This window comes from Aedes aegypti, chromosome 2 (genome assembly GCF_002204515.2).
Source record: "Aedes aegypti strain LVP_AGWG chromosome 2, AaegL5.0 Primary Assembly, whole genome shotgun sequence".
NCBI lineage: Eukaryota > Metazoa > Arthropoda > Insecta > Diptera > Culicidae > Aedes > Aedes aegypti.
The window spans coordinates 357,025,221-357,048,442 of record NC_035108.1 but is presented as its reverse complement, the minus strand read 5'-3'; the positions used below and the strand labels follow the sequence as shown (position 1 = coordinate 357,048,442).

Genomic DNA, 23,222 nt, shown 5'->3' with positions numbered 1-23,222 from the left:
AGAGTTTGTGAAAAAATGTGCAAAAATATCGATAAACAAAAAAGTTATCGCGATTTTTTAACGGTAAGAAATTGAGCTGCCGGTAGAGGGGTTAAAGAAGTTCTCTGGCGAAATTTTTCATGACATTCTTTAAGCAATGTATGTAATAGAGATTCTTCGAGCCATTTTCTGGTAAAATCAGAAAATCTAAAAAAAAACGTCCGAAAAAAATCTGTTCAATAAATAGTTACTAATCCCGGGAAGCACTGAAAAAGTACATAAATAATTCATGAAGTATTCCCTGTTGGAATTCTCAGATAAATCTCTTAAACGCGCATGGTTAAATACCTGAAAATTTCGTGAAAATATTGTAAGGGATATTTCTTGTGAGTTCTTTGCAAGAATTCTTGAAGGATTTTTTACTAGACAAAAATACAAAGAATGAATATGCAGATATGCGACATTTTCATTTTCATTTTGCAGCGTTTGGAGGGGGAATAAGAGCGCCATTCAATCCAAAGCCGATGGTAAGAGGGGTAATGGCTGTCTAGTCTATGCTGACCACGCAAACGCTATAGGAGAGGGAAAATAGGAGTGGATAGGGCGTTAGGTAAATGGTATGGACTTGACACACTAATGCTAATAATGCTGCAAAATGTAATGAAATGATAGTTCAAACAATTCGATTGATTATTATGGAACCTACAAACTACTCAATTTAATGTTGAAATAGTTTTTTGAACACATATAAATGAATATGTAATGAACACCGATATTTTTCAAAGATAATGAAGAAATAAATTTATGAAAACAACTAATCAAATCAAATAAATTTGAAAAATAAAATTAGAATAGCAGCATGAAAATTGTTAAATGAAAAACATCTTTTGTACATGTAACAAAGCAAGTAGTAAAGCTAATAATCTGACATTTCATAACAACTGGACGGTATTTTAAAACTGAGTGTATTGATGGTTTGTTAAACGTCGTTGTTGTATTTTGTCAGATCATACGTATGATATTCACAAATTTTGTCTGTCAGATTTTCCAAATGCCTACAAACAAAGTCAAGTAATATACCCGTGTAACTAATTGTTGAACCTTAAACGATTTTTGTCGGACAAGGTCTTTGAAGTCAAATTAAAGTAAAAATGAATCGAAACCAAACCTCAACCACTCAAGAGTACAAGCCTAGAGAACCAGATTTTTTTTGTTGGGAAGGTTAAGCGTTCATTGGATTGAAGAACCATATAACCATTCATGCCGAAAATCCGCTCGATTGGTCTTCAGTATATGGCCAATCGACTAAATCCTCGGTGACCGACCAGCTCTCCAGATACGCGCTCCCAAAAAACTGAAGCCCGGCTTCGATTCATTTTCCCAGAATGTACCCCAGAGCATAACCAAAATCGTTCAAAGACAAAACTAAGAGAGCGACGACATATATGAAAATTATTATATTTTGAGATACAGATGAAATAATACAAAGATATATCATGTAACAAATCATGCAGTCCGAAACTGGGGGACAGAATAGGGTCCTAAAGCCCTGTCCCAATTTTAGTGCCAAACGCTTAATTTTAGGCCAATAACACATGTTTACTCAATTTTCTAATGTTTTTCGTTGGTTTGAGTCCAAAAAAAAATTTTTTACGTTTTTTTAAGTTTGTCACACCACTTGGCTTAAACTCAAATTTTGGGTGTATTTTGTTTTCCGTGTCCCTTTCGAAATGTCAGATAGGAACAACCCCAGTGTTAAAACTAAACCCCCTGTGGTGTTTTTGTCGACTGAGCGAACGTCAAACATGATCAAAAGTGTCAAGGTTTATGAACCCAATTTTTAAATTTAAGTTTAAGCATGATATAGCCGGTATTTGAGCGGGAAAAATGGCTAAAGTAGTTGCAGTAACATGCTCTTTCGTGTTATTAAATAAAAACAAGATTTTAGGCCCCTATTATAGTTTATCAATATTTAGTTCAAATATGGTACAACAAACATTCATAATTTCAAATTATGATTGTATTCGAACATGCTTACGTGATCCAAATTATTTTTTCGCGTTCAAAATTATTATTAATTATGTTCAAATTTAAAAAGATACGTTAACTTCTTATTGGTTTTCAAACAGTTCTATTTTAAAAAGATCGTGTATATTTCAAAGATGTGTTATTCTTCGCAAACAATGCACTTCATAATAGCTATATTTTCCGATTTTTTCGGCATAAATTCGCTTCTGGAATTTAATAGTATTTTTAGAAATTAATAGTATTTTTTGAAAACACTCAAAATTTCCACTACTATAAATCTACGAAAAAACCTAATTCCTAAACTTCAGTGAACCGATACCGGCGACACACTTTCAAAATTTTATTTGGAGTCATACCATACCATTTATTTTTTTTTTTTTCTGTGATCCAGTATAACATTTTGCTTCGAATTGCCGGACGCTTCGAAAGCCGGACACTATGATTATTTTTACATTTTTCATACAATAAATTTGAATTATACTATAATACTTAGCGTTAGCGTTAGCGTTAGCGTTGTTACGGTATACTTCGTAGATTGGATACTAGCTATATTCATGTTTTTCTTTGATAAACTCATTTAGATTGCTTTCAGGAACAAGGCTTGGGAGTTAACCGTGATCTAATCTGAAACAAGAATACCAAAACAATGAATCGCTATTCCCGGCCACGCCCATCTTTACCGTAACTTGGGATTGGGGAAGGAAATGTTGATGTAGCACTTACTTAACGAGAGGCCTCCGACTCAGTGACACCCTCATAAGTGGTACGGAGTTGGGGGTTGGGAGAGGTAGTAGGTCGCTAGGATTCGCACGAAAAGGTGGCGATGGACCCAGAGAATTTAATATTTAATTGTTTTGAATTTAAACTTTTTGAATGCCGACAATCAAAAGGAAGAGACAATTCTTTATTAACAGTATGAACAATAAAAAAAAGGTGTTTGGTGACATTCTGCTCTGCAAAAAGCAGAGGGGTCATCGGAATCAAACGAAAAAAAAAAAAAAGAAATACGCACATGCCGACAAGTCTCGGAACAAAAGAACAAAATACTGTCCTAAACGTAAAAACCGAACGGCCCGACAAAATAAAATACTTTATGCATGGCCAACTTTGTAACAAGCGATGGACTGATCATTGACTTTGTCTTTCAACCGAAAAAAAAATCGAATCATTCCGGTGGTAGCTTGTGATCCTTTATAGAAAGATAAGCGGGAGTTAATTGGAATGATTTGGCAACTGACCAGCAGTGCTGAATTTGCTCGGCGTCGAGAATAATATTGTAACACGGACATGACTTCCTCATTGCTAGAAAGTGTATTTTGTTTCGTTATAGATTTCTGAGCTACATATCCAAACTAATAAACAGCCGCAAAAATCAGCAACTAAAAATCGCATTGACAAAAATTTAAAAAAGAAAAATATTTCATATTTTTGCTTCATGCAAAATTACTTTTACCGAAATAATTTCAAGTGGATTACATTACTCTTCAAGAGAAGTTCAAAACAAACACAACGCATGTTCATTTGGCTCACACTTTGACAGCTCTCGCTGCTCGATTGGCTCACACTTTGACAGAAATGTCAGCTTCCGCGCATCTCCTTTATAAAGGATTACTAGTGGTAATAAATTTGAATTATACTATAATACTTATACACAAAACTATTCTTCAATCTTAATTGTACGTTATAGATGTAAAGGTATCGCTGTAGGCATTAATATATTATTAGCAAAAATAAAACAATAAAATACGTACCGATGCTCTACATATTTCATTGCGCGTTGGACTACATCTCACGGTTGCCATGAACTGAGAGAATCGATTTTGCCCGAACTTTCTATATATTTCTGGTAGCTTCAAAGTTTGCCACGACTCGATACCTTTATGATTACGTATAGTGAACTGTTCAAAATCCTGAAATGTTGAGATAATGAGTTGAATTTTATACAAAATATGCAAATATTTCGTCAAATAGTAGTGTCCGCAATTCGAAGCAAAAGTGTCCGGATTTCGAATCAACTCAATAAGAATGTCCGGATTTCGAAGCAAGACACATCTTTTGGTCTTGCATATTTAAACGTTTTTTGCATAAACAATTATTACACCATCCTAAATAATGAACATTTACTGTCGTGAAACATGACAGTACCTTAAGAAAACAGATTTCATTAATTATATAAATGATGTTGAAGTTAATCCAGTGCTTAAGTGTCATAATGGTATATTATGAAAGATAACTACACTGCGGAACACGTTTTGGTCTCAATCACCAAAATACCACTATTTACTTAATAAAGGGTTGCTGAATCCATTGCCGTTTTCAAAAATATCATACCACGTATAGTTTTTGAGATTGCCTGGTGAAAATGTAAATGGAAAGAGTAGTGTTTGAACCGTTGAATCTGTTGCATGCTCCTTTTAGGGCGAGCGACGGAATCCGGATCAATTGTGTCAGGTTCGCGTTTTGCTGAAGAAAAAAAAACAAAGTGTGCGAGTGGAAAAAAGCAACGACGCGTCAGTAGTGTTTGGTCCATTGAATCTGTTGCATGCTCTTTTGTGGGCGGAATTCGGATCGTTTCCGGTTTGCATAGTAACCGCACTATCGGTATCGATCATCCGTGTATATGTTCACGTATTCATTTAAAATTATATCTTTATCGTTTACCAAAACGAATCCTTTCCGATAACCAAACTCCCAGTGTTTTCTTGTGGAAGTGCTTCCATAAAGCAAGTAACACGTCAACATTTCCCTCCTATTCCCAAATTGACCTGCATTAGGACGCAGCCGGTGCCGGTATTGTTTGTTATAATAATGAAAGCACCAGTACTTACACATTAAAGATGCTACTGATGCTGAGTAGCATATGTTGGTTCCCTGTGTAAGTACAGCTGTTCTTGCCATAAAGGAGTAGCAACTGCGGGCGGTCAATCATGCTCATGCTATTGCCTGGCGAAAATGAAAAATTTGACTATTTCAATCAATCAATCAATTTATTTGCCTGATTTGCCACAGAACTCAAACTTCATGTGTACAACAATACTTATCAACAAAGTTCATGATACTTTCGATGCTCAAACGTTATTTTTTGATGGTTTAGAAGAGTGTTGTATTTTGTCACATAAGAGAAAAATAGAATTTTGTATGGAGACTGCAATCGATTTAATCTAAATTAAACCATGCAATTTCAACCAAATTATTTCTGAAATGGAAGTTATAATCGCATTTTGCATTCTTAGTGGATTAGATCATAAAAAAGTTTGAGAAATTATGCTTTAAACTTTATATAAACATCATTAAAACCAGTGTTTATACAACTTTGGTGACCTGTAGCTAAAAATTGGGACTTGCTGGAACATTTTTGAGAAAAGTATCAGATTCAGCACTCCCAAACCTACTAGAGACACATAATTTGATCCTTGAATCACGCAAAAATGTCATTTTTGTCACGCTGTGCTATTGATAACAATTTCTGGGCATAAGTGTAGGATACTTTGGGCATCAATGGGTTAAATTCCATTTGGCGTCAACTATTGTAATGTATTCACACTAGTTAGCACCCCATATGCATTGTTCAACAGCAATCCAGATGTGTCTGATGAGTTTGCAGCAATTATTAATCGTATACAACGTGTTTGTCTTTTATCTGTTGTAGCGTGCTACCGAAGAGTGTTAGCCGGAAAACGAGTTGCCCCACAATGGGTACGACGGACGCTGATTTGCGAGCGTGTAGAAGACTGTCAACGAGAATGCGGAGACGAACGAAGATTCCCATGCGAAGGGTTCAACTACAGGTAGGATTCTGTCACAAAAAGAACTTTATCATCTCCCTAATAATATTTCTCTTCACAGACTCGACCCTACTGGCCGCGGTCAAGGAGACTGCGAACTGATAGATCAACCCTTGTCACAGATCGATCTGTACTCTAGTCCCCATCAGCGGGACTCAAATCTGATCCGAGATCCTGACTACGACTACTACGAGCGTGACCGAAGTGCTACTCACTCGTGTCGCCCCAACTATGGATGCAAAGATTGCAGTATGAAACCGTACCGGCCATCGATCGATTACGTCAGGCCTACCACTTATCGACCTCATGCGGAAAGTTACAAACCGTACCCTCCTCAAGATCGCATTCCCTACGAGGAAAACCGCTATAAACCCATTACAGCAATTGACAAGTATCGACCTCCAACTTTCACCCGCCCTGAGTACGACCGCTACGCATCAGGCTATTTCCCACCACCACCACCGCCGCCGTTCAAACCCAGCTTTGGCGGCGACATCGATCGATACGGATCTACCGACCATGATCATTACAAGCCCCCACAATACGTGAGCGGATCATACGATCGTAACGACTATTTTCGACCGTCCTATCCCTATCCTGAAGATGACCGTCCATATATTCATCGTCCACGTTACCCATACGAAGATCGCGATCCAATCCCACCACCATCTCCCCCAGCGCAATACCCACCGACATCACATTCCGAAAAACCCAGCTCCTTCATCCCGTATCTCATCGGACAAGATGCACATAAAAACTGGGGCACCTACGGAGGAACTTACGGCCATAGCGGCGCCGACTCCTACAAATCGACTTCCGATTATTGGGGACTGCGTAACGAAGTCAAGCGCTACGATGGACCCACCTTCAACTACTTCGAATTGCGAAATCCAGAGGAGAACACCATTCTAAGCTACGGTGGTCGTAAATATAGCTATGAAGATTCAAACGCGCTTGCTACTCCGGATTACCGACCTGCGCACTTCGGTCCGCAATGGACGCGACGACCTGGCCACGACGAATGTTCCGTCAAATCGAGCGAGGGCTTCCGATTGCACAAGGGAATAGTCAAGTACGCCCTGAACACTCCAACGGTGATCGAGTGCGAACGGACTTGCTTCTCGGAGTCACGTTTCCGCTGTATGACGTTTAGCTACCGCTATTCTACCATTTCGCGGGAGAATTGTCTACTTTGTGATCGGCCCTATCAGCTGTTGGACTTCTACGCCGATGTAGAACCGGATCGGGACTACGATATCTACGCGATGACCGATGATATGCGGGCCTGCCGAGCGGATTCTCATCCACCGATTAGGGACGTCAATGCACGTAAGTTTCAAAGTTTCCTATAAAAATTGGTACCGTGAACGGGGACAAAATGATCACGTTTTTACAACTTGTATTTACGTTGCTCTTGGAATGTTCAATATTTTCAAACTAATTTCAACTAAATCAGTATATCTGTCATTCCACGTAACCTTTTCGTGAAACCATATTTAACAATTCATGGAATAATCCTAAAAATTACAAAGTGAAAATGCGGGATAAAAGGACAACTGAGACTGGGTCAAAATTGATTTCTCCACGTCATTTTGTACCTGCCGGATCACAATTGTCACAGCGTTACTGTCCGGCATTTTCTAAATATACCGCGCCAAACGTATTTTTTCAGCTTTTGCCACTTTCGGGATGCTTAAACTGCCCATAACTGCAAAACAGTCACATTCGAAATTTTTGACAAATTGGAGTTAATACCATGGAGAGTCATCAAATGACAAATACTTTCGATCAACTTAATTATCAATCAATCAGTAAGTTGATCGAAAGTATTTGTCATTTGATGACTCTCCATGGTATTAACTCCAATTTGCCAAAAATGTCGAATGTGACTGTTTTACAGTTATGGGCAGTAAATTCGCCATAGATTTCAGCGAGTTCGTGGTTCACGCACCAGCGTCACTCAGCGTCAAGAATCATCTTAAGCAAAAACCGTTCGAAAACTCAAAATGCTTGCTGACCTTCTCGAACAAAGATCACGTTTCATGCCTGCAGAGTACTAAGGCGTTTTATACATTTTTGGTGTGTAGACATATTTGATGTAGTGACGTATCTTTTTCGACTACAGGTTCTCCTGGAGGCCTGAGTAGGTACAAGCCCACAGATGATGTGCCTTCTTATTCCAAAGCTAGTGTTGTTGACAGATTACAAGGTAAACTAAGGCAACGGTAAACGAACTTATCTACTACCTCGAAGGTATTTCGGTCTAACGCTGGTTCTTAGGCGAGTTCTTGCGCGTTCGGTCTTGTCCATCAGCATGTAGGGTCAAATGGTCCAAAATGACACTTTAAGGATTTGTGTCGTTTTCTCCTAATGAGATCCACATTTTAACGCCATTCGAAGTCCTAACATAGCATAGCATAGCATAGCATAGACTGACTGTACATGTCAATGGTTGCTACTCCGTGATTGATCGGAACTGGTAAGAATTGCACTACGATCCAAATGAATAAGGGATGGGAGTTTCCGCTTACTCTCGAAGTGCAATTTTAGCAGATCTAATATTATTGATCAATAACGGCGCCGGCCAAGTCCTTACAGTCAGTTGGGATGGGGAAGGAATGTTAGGGTGTAATGATTGTTGCTTCTAGAGACCGAGAATACCTCTGCATCTCCACAATCACCACGGGAAGGGTGTTTATTAGTGAGGGAGGAAAAGATCTGGTAGTCAGCTCTGGTCGATGATGCGATCCATTTTAACGCCATTCGAAGTCCTAACAGTAACTTTACAATATTTGCTAGCTATCATCATTTCCCAAATTTGCTATCATCATTTCCCAAATTTGAGTTTTTTTACGGGTTTAAATCGTGTAGAAAAGTTAGTTGAAAAATGGGGGTGGTTCAAAATGACCAAATGGATGGGGTAGAATGCCATTTAGTATGGAGAACTAGTAGTTAGCAATCAAGTTTCTCCATTAGTTTGCTTTGTGGTATGGAAACGCTTATTCCTTCATGAAATCATCGAAAAACCTTAATATTTACAATAAAAAGTGAAAAATGTTGAATTTCACCGGAAAATTAAGGAAAACTCTATGAGTTTATGTCCAAGGATTGTGGCGGCAACTCTTGGGTAAACATATGTTAACATGGTTTGGCAAATAATACAAATTGAAACGTTCTAGGAATGATTTAATGAGGTGCGCCATTTTACTCCATCAGTGCGTCTTGGACCATGTTCCCCTACTTTGTTTTCAGCTAGCCTGGCACATCTGAGCTCGAAGAAGCTCTCATCTTTGCCATAACGGCTACTCATTATTGCAAGGATTGACATCTGCAACTCGGCACAGCTCATTGTATATCCGATTTACTAAGCTTGGGCTTTCATTTGGTACGGGTCTAGCATCTCGTAACGGCGTCTAGCTCTTTTCTCTACCCATCTCCGTTGAGCCTGCCTTCCGGCTCTGTGACAAGCAGCGCGTAACGTGCTGAGCGTCTCATTCCATTAGTAATCTGAACATCGTCTGTTCTTCGCATATAAGCAGAGATGCCAGATGATTTGATAGAAAATCTGTATCCACGAGGTTAGAAAATCTGTGTCCCATACAAAAAAATCTGTGTCCATACAAAATTTGTTGAAAGAAAATCTGTGTCCCATACGAATCAAACCTGTGTCAGAATAAAACAATCTGTGTAATACAGATAAATCTCTACATGTGGCAGCCCTGCATATAAGTAATAAACCATAGAAGAAGAATGTCGCTGGCGTCGCTGTCGGAACATCATGTGCTGGCGGAGATATGCGGGGCTATAAATGTCAACGCGAAAATGGATGCAGTTTGACACTTATGTACCCTACATGTTTCTGAGCGAGAACAAAGCCCGATCAACCAGTGTAACAATTTCTTTACAGATCTTTGTCCAGCTATGGCGATCGTCAACGATTCAAAACGAATCGATATCGATCGCTATCGGAAATCTCTTACTGGTTGACCGGGAGGGAACACTTACGACATTTTTTCTTCTATGGTTTATTACTTCTATTGTTCTTCGGCTCCAGTATTAGCAGCAGAGTTGTGTCAGTGCTGTTAAATGTCAAAATTTTGGAAAAATTCAAATGCTTATAGCATGACCATCGCATACGAAATGTTGCATTAGCAAATATTGCCAACCGATAGTGATTTGGAAAAGGTCACCGGAAAAAAATTCAGATGACTTTTCCACGGGGAACGATGATATTCATATAACATATAACAGCCTGATTGTGTCACAAGCCGTTATCATTCTTCTTGTTAGTTCGGTAGCCTAGCTGCACTATGGGCAGTTTCCATACAGACTGGCGGCTATAAATATGTTTACCTTCTTATGTGAAACATATTATGCAAATTTGATGATCTGTTTAACAAAACTCGAGACAAACTTCTGGAAAAAGCTCAAAGAGAAATAATAGTATCAGGTATCAGAAGGCCGGCTCCAGAGGCACGTTCCCCGCCAATTTGGTGATTTGTGTTATAGCCAAATTTTAGCCTATTTCATCATCTACCCAATGGGATAGAAAAGAAAAGGTAAATATGGAAGAAAATAAGGGTGGGGTCCCTTGAAGAGAGAACAGCTGGACAGTTACATATCAGATGATACGAAATTTCATAATCGGAATCACAACTATCATACACAAATGAGCGAGCACACTGAATATTTTCCATGTGATAGTTGAGTCGGCAGTGGCCAGTCAACGTTCAGGTTCAGACCAACACGCTCGTTCAAATCTACTCAAAAGAGAGTAACTTTGAAAATGGCGCTGAACTGACAACTTTTACATGAACCACATGGTAATAAAAATAACAATATGTTTAGTACTAAATACATTCCTTGTCATTGTATCTTCAACTTTCTAGAAGAATAACCCCATGAAAAACTTATGACAAAACGCCCCACTTACCCCGGATTCTCACTTGCCCCGGGGTACCTTAACAGTAATATCTCTAACTTTGACATACTGTATTATTAAGGATATATCAGAGCATTTCTTAAGAAATTCCAACAATGCTTTATTTCCAAGCATTCTTTCATGTATTCCTTCTAACATGGTATCTTCCAGAAATTTACCTACAATATTTCGATGTATTTTGCTTTGCATTTTTCTGGAAATTCTTTTTGTGTGTTATATAAAAAATGTTGAAAGAAATTTCTAAAGAGATGTCGCTTTCATATTTATTCCAGTCGTATCTTATGCAACAATTATTCGATTGTCTTAGAACTTTTTTGTCAGGGGATTCTCGACGATTCCATCAGGATTTTTTATCTCAGATTTTTTTCCTTGAGTTCTCCTGAGGAATCTTTCAAAACTGTCTCATGAAATTATTACAGAGATTTCATAAATTTGTTATGTTGAATATGCTTTAGGAAATAATCCAGTAGTTTGGTCAGATGTTGCTCCAAGATTTTTGTGTTGGTTTCTCCCTGATACCAACATTTTTCAACATTTAGATACTGCAGGAATCAATCCACCAATTCCTCTACAAAATTATGTTACATTTGTCTAAACCTCACAACTAATTCAATCAGGAATTCTTTCAAGGATTCAAGAAGTAAAATCCTAAAAATATTTCTTTTTAAAGCTATCTTTAGAGAACTTTTTGAGTCTATCTTTGAACGAGGAAGAAGTATCTAGATTATTAAAAAAATTGCATTTATTCTGAGTTTTAATTGATTCGCGACTCTAAAACAACTCACAAAGTTGTTCTCAGAGGTATTTCTGGACTAATGTTTGAATTATTTATTGAATTCATTTAATTAAGAATCCTCAAGAAAGGAATCCGATGATGTATTCGTATTTTATATAATGGTTTCTGGAAGAATCTTAAAAGAATTATCAGGAGTAATGTTTAAAGAAATATCTCCAGGATATCTCAAAACAACTTTTAGACTAATTATTTGCAAATATTATTGAAATAAAACCTTGAATTCATTAATAAAAATCAATAATATCGCTGAAACAATCTCTAGATAAATTCCGGGCATAATTTCTAGAAGAATACAAATGAAAATAGCTTAAAGTATCTGTTGCGAAACTCCTGGAGGAGTCAGAAATGGCTAAGACAATTGCTTTGTGCACATGTACAACCTTTGGAAGATTACTGAAGAAATTAAGTATTTTACGAAGTAATCTTTGCTAAAATCCCTGGAAAAAGGATGACGTAATCTTGGTCTTAAGGAATTCCGGATAAATATCTGAAAGAAACCTTACAGAAATCTTTGAATTTCTTGTAGTGAATCCTTCGAAGAACTCTTTGCTTGAAAAATCAGAACACAGACAAACAGACGTAACACTTAGAACAAATCTGTATTAAAGTCATAGTCACGAGGACATACACGTCCAATGCTAAAATCGGGGTGTTTGGCCGACGGGCCAACAGATGGCGGTAGTGTGTAAATGTCAAACACAAACAAAAACGATGCGAGCGCTGCGGGTGATGGATTGGCCACCTACTATATTTTTAAATCGACCGTTAAAAAGGTGGTCGATGGACAATGATGAGAGTGTGACGTCTGTTTGTCTGTGATCAGAAGTTATCACTTGATGATGCGCATTAGGAATTTTTCATGGTGGTTTTTCAATTGGTTGATTTTGGGTCTGTTTCACGAATGATCAAATTTAGAGTTTCGAGAGTTAACGATTTTCGTTGTGTCACGTTCCATGTAAAAAATGTGGAAAGTATTAACAATTGCCATCTTGTGGAAAATTAGCGTAGACCGTCTTTGAAGTCGATCGAGGATCTTTCGCGTTTGGAAATTGTTTAGTCTTTCCATGGTTTAAAGTATCCTCGTGCTAGCCACAAGATTTTGTACAAATGCAAAAATGGCGAATTGTCAAATAATGGTCTTGGCCAATAACTTTGAAATTACTAATAGAACACTGAAGCAGCAAAGCTGGAATATGTTGACTTGGTGTCCGCAATAGTTGAGATATAACGACTAATACCTACATTTTACTACATTCCAATCTCCACCAGAATGCTTCATCCGAGTGATCGACTCCTCGCGCTTCTACAAGGGAATTGTACGTGACTCGCTCACCGTTCGATCAGTGGGCGAATGCGAACTGGAATGCATCCGGGCCTCCAAGTTCACGTGTCGTGCGTTCACCTACAGCTTCGGGCCCCATTCCATCAACTCGGTCATCGACAACTGCCAGCTGTCGGACTGGCCCGTCCGGGATATGGACAAGGATCGCCACTTGGTGTTCGACGAAGGATTCGACGTTTTCGAGCGGGCGAGCTATGGTCAAGGTTGCGAAATTCAGCCCATCATCGACGATAAGCACGCGAAGAAGTGTGAGTAGATTGTGGAATTTGTATGGAGTCTCGTGAATCAAGGATGTATTTGTCTTTTCTACAGTTTGCTATCTAGGGTATGGATCACCGGCCAAGCTACTGTCATCCGCCATCAAAAAGGTGATATCCGTTAATACGGAACTCGACTGCAAAAATGAATGCGTACGACTAAGAGAGACTTCAGCGTTCAAATGTTTATCATTCAGTTTTAGGTATGTTGTTAGCAATTTATGTTGCAAATTATCAATTAATCTACTTTTGTTCCAGCGCGCAAGCTTCGACTTACAACTGTGAGATGTCTGACCTAGATCAAAGCGAATTGAAACTTGGGGTTCATTACGCTCACACCAACGATCGAGATTACTGGCTGTTCGCGTGGAATCCATTTGACTACACGTGTCGAGATAAGATCACCACGATTAGCAGTGGCAATGGAAATCGCGTGAACCATGATCGCCGGATGGACATATTCCGGGAGCCGGGTAAAAACAGCACCTCCTCCGATAAGGACACTTCTTCTAACTTTATCATATTGCTACCAAACCAAGCAATTAATAATACTAAGAATAATCACACCACTCATCATCCCTCGAAGCATTCCACCACAACCACTCACGATAACAGCAACGACTCTGACACGCACCCTAAAGCTCAACAGCAAAAGCAAGATCAAGCTCACGATCACGATCAACAAACAGAATAATCATTCACAAAAAAAAACAGAAAGTCACCTTCAAACCTCTGACAAGATTCCTAAGCAAAAAACTATGGTTAATGAAATAATCTATTCCACATAAGCCTTCACCACTATCTATTCTTCAAATGAGTCCATCTCAAATCGCTAAGGCTATCATCACCAAGTCACAAGAACAAAAAATCCACGGCAATCATCCGGCTAATACGCTTCTTCATCATAGAATCCATCATCGTATCCGTTCCGTATGAGTAACCATCCTCTATATGTATATTTGTCTCTTTTTTATACCCCCCGTTTATGTGTGTTTGATCGTAACTACGTGTCCTATCTCCTGGCCAAACCCCTCAAAAAAATACCATAACCTAATCCGTTGAAATCGAACCTACTTCAACCCCGAAAACGATTCCAACGGACGTTTGGACCCATCAACCAATCAGGTGACGGCAGTTGGCGCCAGTACACCGTCTCGGGCAAACCGTGCCGGCTCGGGACCAAGTGCGAGCGCAACAAGATCACAGGGTTTTACTCGTGCGAGATAGAGGGTGATGAGATTGGTGCGTGGGACTATTGCTGTAAACCGGAGCACCCTTGCGGCTACTCGCAAGGGTTCGAGTATCCATGGTAAGAGATCCCGCGTACAATGTGTGTATAGTGTGTTACATGTGTAGATTGTAAGTGTGATTAGAATATTGCTGTTGTTGTGTTATCTGAGTATCAAATTTGTGTGTAATAATTACTGTCTTTTGTTTAGATGTTGTAAATACCTTTTATCCCTCATAGATCAGTTCAGTGAACTTCCGATCTCAGACACAGACTCTACTATGTTCAATCAAATTGACAAGACACATTGAATTCAAGACATATAAAGTTCTCTTTTTAATACAGTTTCGGTGATTGTTCAAGCAAATTTTACACAAATACCTTCAAAAAAAATCTAAGTGGTTATACCAGAAGTTCATGCAGAAATCACATATTCCCATCTTTTTCTCCCAGAATTCAACTAGAACTTTAGAAATAAATAGAGCAATGACCGGTAAAGGTAAGATAGTAACCTAAAGAATTTCTGGAAAGATCTTTTGAGGGGAACAGTTGACATTCATGGAGGAATTTTTTGAGGGGACAAAAGAGAGCAATATTTGTGAGTATTCTTTGAAAAAAGGAAAGCCACCATTGGCTTGACACTCGTACACAAATGTACCCTCACGGATTCTTCCTAACGTTTTCCTAGAATTTCTCAAGCAATTCTTCTAACCAGTTCTTTCGATATCGAGATGTGGAGAAGCGACTGTATTTGATTTGACATTCAAAATGCGAAAAATGAAGCAATATTTTCAAATTCGTAAAATTTTCCTTTTCGCTCTTTATCAATGTTTATGTTGTTTGATAACATTAGAGTATAATATCACTTTTATTGGTGTTGATTGACAAATATTAAAAAATATTGCCAATACCACTGCAGTTGCGTAAATATTGAATACAATAGAGGTATTTGCATCTAATCACTGAAGGGATTTGTAAATTGTCTTGCTATTGGATATTAAATATTAAGCATCGAATCAATCAAATCATTTGCATCGTTTTTTATGCGAAATGTTCATTTTTTTATAGATTTTCATACACATTATTCAAATTCAAAAAATCGATTTAGGTTATTTATTAATTGATCTTGATGAAATTTGACAAAGTTTTGGACTAAAATATATAAACGATTTACTGGGAAATATAAAAAATCAACACTAAACATCTTTTAACCAAACCTTGAGCGTCTGTACTCCATGTTAGGAGCGGCTCACAACAGCGTCTGTTCCCCATGTCAGGGGCGGCTGATCATCGTCCGAGTGCCAGAGAAGGACTCTAAGCTAAACTGCGCACTATGGTCCTCCGAACATTTAGGGGGAATGGTCCTCCGGAAATCTAGGGGGTTGGTGTCAGGCCCTGCAAGCCAGCCGTAAAAAAATCAAGCAACGAATAATCAACGAGAGAATACGAACCGGGACAATCGGCGAAGACCACAGCGACGTAAAGGGACTAGCGATTGGAAGCTCGGTACGTGGAACTGTAAATCTCTCAACTTCATCGGGAGCACACGCATACTCGCCGACGTGCTGAAGGACCGTGGATTCGGCATCGTAGCGTTGCAGGAAGTGTGTTGGAAGGGATCAATGGTGCGAACGTTTAGAGGTAACCATACCATCTACCAGAGCTGCGGCAATACACATGAGCTGGGAACAGCTTTTATAGTGATGGGTGATATGCAGAGGCGCGTGATCGAGTGGTGGCCGATCAATGAGAGAATGTGCAAGTTGAGGATCAAAGGCCGGTTCTTCAACTTCAGCATAATAAACGTGCACAGCCCTCACTCCGGAAGCACTGATGATGATAAAGACGCTTTTTACGCGCAGCTCGAACGCGAGTACGACAGCTGCCCAAGCCACGACGTCAAAATCATCATAGGAGATCTAAACGCTCAGGTTGGCCAGGAGGAGGAATTTAGACCGACGATTGGAAAGTTCAGCGCCCACCGGCTGACGAACGAAAACGGCCTACGACTAATTGACTTTGCCGCCTCCAAGAATATGGCCATTCGTAGCACCTACTTCCAGCACAGCCTTCCGTACCGATACACCTGGAGATCACCACAGCAGACAGAATCGCAAATCGACCACGTTCTGATTGATGGTCGGCACTTCTCCGACATTATCGACGTCAGGACCTATCGTGGCGCTAACATCGACTCTGACCACTATCTGGTGATGGCCAAACTGCGCCCAAAACTCTCCGTCGTTAACAACGTACGGTACCGACGGCCGCCCCGGTATGACCTAGAGCGGCTCAAGCAACCGGATGTCGCAGCGGCATACGCGCAGCAACTCGAGGCTGCATTACCGGAAGAGGGTGAGCTGGACGAAGCCCCTCTTGAGGACTGCTGGAGAACAGTAAAAGCAGCCATCAACGATGCAGCTGAGAGCAACGTCGGGTACGTGGGACGGAGTCGACGGAACGATTGGTTCGACGAGGAGTGCCAGGAGGTTTTGAAGGGGAAGAATGCAGCGCGGGCGGTCATGCTGCAGCAAGGGACCCGGCAGAACGTGGAACGCTATAAACGGAAACGGCAACAGCAGACCCGCCTCTTTCGGGAGAAAAAACGCCGCCTGGAGGAGACGGAGTGCGAGGAGATGGAACAGCTGTGCCGGTCTCAGGAAACGCGTAGGTTCTATCAGAAGCTCAACGCATCCCGCAATGGCTTCGTGCCGCGAGCCGAGATGTGCAGGGATAAGGATGGGAGCATTCTGACGGACGAGCGTGAGGTGATCGAAAGGTGGAAGCAGCACTTCGACGAGCACCTGAATGGTGCTGAGAGCACAGGCAATGAAGGACGGGACAACGGAGGAAATGCCTTCGTCAGTACTGCGGAAGATGGAAACCAACCAGCCCCCACTTTGAGGGAGGTTAAGGATGCCATTCACCAGCTCAAGAACAATAAAGCTGCTGGTAAGGATGGTATCGGAGCTGAACTCATAAAGATGGGTCCGGAAAGGCTGGCCATTTGTCTGCACCGGCTGATAGGCACAATCTGGGAAACAGAACAGCTACCGGAGGAGTGGAAGGAAGGGGTAATCTGCCCCATCTACAAGAAAGGCGACAAGTTAGACTGTGAGAACTTTCGTGCGATCACCATTCTAAATGCGGCCTACAAAGTATTATCCCAGATCATCTTCCGTCGTTTGTCACCCGTAGTAAACGAGTTCGTGGGAAGTTATCAAGCCGGCTTCGTTGACGGCCGATCGACAACGGACCAGATCTTTACTGTACGGCAAATCCTCCAAAAATGTCGTGAATACCAGGTCCCAACGCATCACCTTTTCATTGATTTCAAGGCGGCATACGACAGTATCGACCGCGTAGAGCTATGGAAAATCATGGACGAGAACAGCTTTCCCGGGAAGCTCACGAGACTGATAAGAGCGACAATGGAAGGTGTGCAAAATTGTGTGAAGGTTTCAGGCGAACACTCCAGTTCGTTTGGATCCCACCGGGGACTACGACAAGGTGATGGACTTTCGTGCCTGTTGTTCAATATTGCGCTAGAAGGTGTTATGCGGAGAGCCGGGCTTAACAGCCGGGGTACGATTTTTACGAGATCCAGTCAATTTGTTTGCTTCGCGGATGATATGGACATCGTCGGCCGAACATTTGAAAAGGTGGCAGACCTGTACACCCGCCTGAAACGCGAGGCAGCAAAAGTTGGACTGGTGGTGAATGCGGCCAAGACAAAGTACATGCTAGCTGGTGGGGCTGAGCGCGACAGGGCTCGCCTAGGTAGCAGTGTTACGATAGACGGGGATACGTTCGAGGTGGTCGACGAGTTCGTCTACCTTGGATCCTTGCTGACGGCTGACAATAACGTTAGCCGTGAAATACGGAGGCGCATCATCAGTGGAAGTCGGGCCTACTATGGCCTCCAGAAGAAGCTGCGGTCAAAAAAGATTCACGCCCGCACCAAATGTACCATGTACAAAACGCTCATAAGGCCGGTAGTCCTCTACGGGCATGAAACGTGGACGATGCTCGAGGAGGACCTGCAAGCACTTGGAGTCTTCGAACGTCGGGTGCTTAGGACGATCTTCGGCGGTGTGCAGGAGAACGGTGTGTGGCGGCGAAGGATGAACCACGAGCTCGCCCAACTCTACGGCGAACCCAGTATCCAGAAGGTGGCCAAAGCTGGAAGGATACGATGGGCAGGGCATGTTGCAAGAATGCCGGACAGCAACCCTGCAAAGATGGTGTTCGCTTCGGATCCGGTTGGTACAAGAAGGCGTGGAGCGCAGCGAGCTAGGTGGGCGGATCAAGTGCGTATCGATTTGGCGAGCGTGGGGCAGAACCGAGGATGGAGAGATGCGGCCACGAACCGAGTATTGTGGCGTGAAATTGTTGATTCAGTGTTATCTGTGTAGATGTGAACTAAATAAATGAAATGAATGAATCTTTTAACCAGTCATCGCGCAGTTTGGACTTGGAACAAAAAATCAATCGTTTCATGTTTCATGGCTACTAATATAGAGAATGGATTATCTGTGCCGCAATTCACTGTGTCATTATTTCGCATTGTATCGAAGATCAAGCAAAAAAACGTCAACATTGTTTTTCTTATATGGAAAATTCTTGTTTTACATACTTTTACAATTTTGAATCTTTGTTTAAAATGTCCAGCCGCAATTAGTCGAAGTTGTAATTCTTATTTATCTAGGATTACAACAGTTTCAACACAGATCAAGAAGAAATACTACATTCATTAACTTTGTTCGGAGTATTTTTTTTTAATTAAGTTATCCACTGATTGACTGATGTTTTCAACTATTTCGTGTATCAACAAGCCAACACGTCGATTGGCAGTGTAGGTTCTGTGGCTAATTCAATGAATCATTATAATTGGCACTACCGAAACTATAGGAACACCCTATAGGAACACCCCAACTAATGGATCACTTACCCTACAGTATGGCCCGTAAAAAAATGCGAAAATTGTTTGAACGTGAATTTTGCATCCACAAACGTTATTTTCATTGTTTTTGTGAGAGAATGTAATTTCTGAGCACTAACTTATTAATTTGCCTGGTTTTCAGTTCTTAAAAAATCTCATCTTGGATTTTCCATAATTCTTAACAGAAAGCACCTTGAAGAATCTCTAAGTACACATCTAGAAATTTTGCAAGAATCTCAATGATATTTTATAATATCTACCTGGAATTCGCTCAATATCTCAATATCGTATTTCTTGTATTTTTCTCGGTGATTTCAAATTCTCAGCATTTCCAGCTTTTCTCGGATTTCCCGGATGGATGGACACCCTTTAATAGGTAGAAAAGCTAAAAGCTCTGCTTTCAACGTCCAAAATTCGTGGCCGTACAGAGCAACCGGAAGAATTAGAGTCTTGTACAACGTGAGTTTGGTTTTCGTCTGTAAGCTGCGGACCACCCTTTAGTTTTATCATATACCGTGCACCCCCGCTAATTTGAACGGTACCTCATGCAAACCATTGAGGTTCATTTTTAATTTGAACTTCTAGTCACCCTACGAACAACAGAAAAACGTACTTCTGGTTACCCTTTCGGCTGTTTTGTTTTGATTCTGCGTTCCGTTCCACCGCGTTCCATTTCTTTCTACTCTGTTCCATGAGCAGAATGACGTTTGAACCATTTTTAATCTGAACGACGTGCAAATTAGCGGGGTACAAATTAAAAAGTGTTCAGATTAAATGTGGTCAAACCAACGGGGGAACCCGGTACGTGACATAAAATTGGAATTCGAACGGTATGTGCCGATGGCGCCCTGGTTTCAGCGAGAATTGCTCACAGGGACTTTTTCAGAATCAAAGTCAGCATAAGTGACTGTATTCAAAAGCTAACTGTGATACTTATCAAACATAGATCTCCACATCACATCAATCCTCACAAAAAAGTATATCAAACGATAATGTATGTTACAGTGGTTGTTCCTTTCTTAAAGTAATTTTTGTTGCTGGTGTATATTACTTTCGAGACAGCTTCAGCTTTGGACAATCTATGATGAAATTCCTTTAAAATAGCAGATGAAGCAGATGTGAACTCAAGAAAGGATGTCTTAAGGATCTTAAATTTTCTGAGCAAAGTTTTCGAACATTCTCTATACAAAGTGCTAGTTGAATAATTATTGAATAAATTACAAACGAAACCATTTTTGTAATTATTGGAGCCCTAAATGAACTTACTTAAGACATTTTACCGAGATATATTTGCAGGAGCATGCAGGAGTAATTTCTGGATGAAATAATGAAGACATATTTTAGGAAAATTTCTTGAGTAACTTCATAAGAAATCATATGTAGAATTTATTGAAGAATAGTCACCTATATATTTCCTAGAATTTCAAAAAAAAAATCCTTGGAGAATCCGGGAATTTTTTTTAGTAGAAATCGCTTGAAAAATCGCCTGGAATTCTAGTGGAAATCTGTGAGTAAATTCCTAAACGATTTTTTCCAAAACCATGAAATAAAGCTTCGTGGTTTGAATTGATGAATATATCCCTTGAGAAATTTCTGTGATAAGCCTGTGGAGATTTTTCTGAGCAATACTTGTGAAAATTACTGTAGTGTAGTGTGTTAAGGATAATCTGAAGCATATAGTGGAGAAATTCCTTGGAGTATCTCTTGAAGATACCACTGGAAGATATGCTGTAGGGGTCTATACATAGAAAAGTTTCTGAAAGGAATGCGCTGGAAAAAAAATACTGGAGCTATTCCTATAGGAATGTTGAGAAGTCGCGTAGGAATCTTTGACGCCTATATGATTTAAACAAGGATTCACTGCAAGGATTCTTCAAAACAGTTTTGCCAAAGTTGCATCTTTATTACTCAAAATATATTTTTTTTTGAATTGCTATGGATTTTCTCCAAAATTTATCTGTAGTGGTAGTACAGTCAACACCCCCTTAGTCGATACTCTTTATCTCGATATCGAGTTAGAGAACCATAGTAAAAATTGGTTTTCATAGCTACCTCGATGGTCCCTTGGATCGCTTTCGCACTGGTTTTGTATTCTGTAACTCGTTACCTCCCTAACTCAATAGTCTCTTCAATATTGAGAGTTGACTGTACATGTTTTTAAGAACTTCTAGGACAATATTCGATCATTATTATTCTTATCATCATTAGAGTAGCAATGGTGAAATTCTTATCTTATATTTTACCATGTTATCTTATATGAATTTATATTTTCGTTCATCACTTCCCAACTGAAGAAGTATTCAGAACTGCAGCACATTTCCCACCTCAACAATCGTCACACCATCCGACCATTTTTCCCCTTTATTTTTTCTCCTATCTCAACCAGGTGCTTCGTGGGAGATGCTCCCGACCAGTGGCGCAAGTGCAGCGATAAGTACTTCCCCAAGAAATCTAACCATGGCCATGGGCACCCCAATGGGCTCACCGATGGTACGCGTCATCAAGACAAGAATAAAAAGGGTGAAATCTATCAGTCACCTCCGAAACCGGGCGGACTGAGGCACCTGGACGACGTGACGGCTCCGGCGGAACTCTGGCCGGTGACGTTCCTGTACGACAAGGGCCCTCCTGGCAGCGGAAGTGGAAGCACCAGCAGCGGAGGTGGTATTACTGCAGCCGCCTCGAAGCACATACCCATGGCGGGCAACGCGACCCAACTCAGCAGCAACGTGATCGATTGTAAGAAGGACAAATGCTAGGAAATAGGACAACGTTAAATAGGCGAATGATGTGATAATGCGTTTCTGATGGACATACGTAGTAGACGGACGTTTGAATAGCAACAGTGAATTGTAGCTAATAAGCATTTATAAAAGTAGCAGACGTTAAGTCCCTTTTCAAATGATTCTGTCTTGAACCCAGTGAATGATGCGTTTGAGACGGCGAACTTTCGTTCGCGTTGGCAACGGTCTTATATGAACGATTCAATACTGCCAAAACGATCTTCTACTTTCATTTCTGTTAATATTAATATTTATGCCACTATCGTATTAGAAAGAACATCGTGAGCTCTTACCACTTTCTTTATCGTATGAGAAAGATCCGAATAGCAAAATGAAGGACCTCTTTGACGCATCAATAAAGAAAGCTGGTGACAAAATTCATCATCAAATCGGATCTAAATTATTTATAAGAATTAAACATGTAACTGTAGTCGTAGCTTTAGATATAAAACAATCGAATAAAATGTAGTGTATACTTGAATAGCACCAAGAGGATTTGAAATCACGATATGATGACATGACAGCTTTTCCAGGATTTTATTTTAATCAGTTCGTTTATGTAAGGCTCAATTGCGTTTAACGCTTTAAGGAGCCGGTTTTGTAGTTCAATGTATACACATTGATTGATAAATTGGGTCCTTCCTTAGCCGAGTGGTTAGAGTCCGCGGCGTCAAAGCAAAGCCATGCTGAAGGTGTCTGGGTTCAATTTCCAGTCGGTCCAGGATCTTTTCGTAATGGAACTTTTCTTGACTTCCCTGGGCATAGAGTGTCATCGTACTTACCACACGAATGCGAAAATGGCAACTTTGGCAAAGAAAGCTCTCAGTTAATAACTGTGCTGCCCTTCTACGCCTACTTGTCCCATGTTCTATGTAAATCTTATGGATAGCGGGACAAATATGCGTAGAACGGCAGTGTGGAAGTGCTCATTGAACACTAAGCTGAGAAAAGCAGGCTCTGTCCCAGTGAGATTACGTCCTCGCCAAGAAGAAGAAGAAGAAGAAGAAGAAGAAGAAGAAGAAGAAGAAGAAGAAGTTAGGTTTTAGATTAGATTGGTCGATTAATTATCCATCGAAAGTTATGATCGAAGCAAAGAGGAGCCACGAAATAGTCAAGCCAGCCCCTGAGATACTTTTCTTC

At 40.3% G+C, this 23,222-nt stretch overlaps 1 protein-coding gene across 4 annotated transcripts in view; it reads left to right on the top strand.

The window, feature by feature from the left end:
* Positions 1-22,568, top strand: part of LOC5573405 — a 108,150-nt gene extending 85,582 nt beyond the window's left edge. For all 4 annotated transcript variants that reach the window (XM_021846397.1, XM_021846395.1, XM_021846396.1 and 1 more), the window contains exons 7-13: positions 5,657-5,795; positions 5,854-7,121; positions 12,800-13,120; positions 13,185-13,332; positions 13,388-13,602; positions 14,255-14,438; positions 21,686-22,568. In XM_021846397.1, the coding sequence (XP_021702089.1) occupies positions 5,657-5,795; positions 5,854-7,121; positions 12,800-13,120; positions 13,185-13,332; positions 13,388-13,602; positions 14,255-14,438; positions 21,686-22,058 (2,648 nt within the window). In that variant the 3' untranslated portion in view covers positions 22,059-22,568. The remainder of the gene's footprint in view (positions 1-5,656; positions 5,796-5,853; positions 7,122-12,799; positions 13,121-13,184; positions 13,333-13,387; positions 13,603-14,254; positions 14,439-21,685) is intronic.
* Positions 22,569-23,222: the final 654 nt, after the last annotated feature.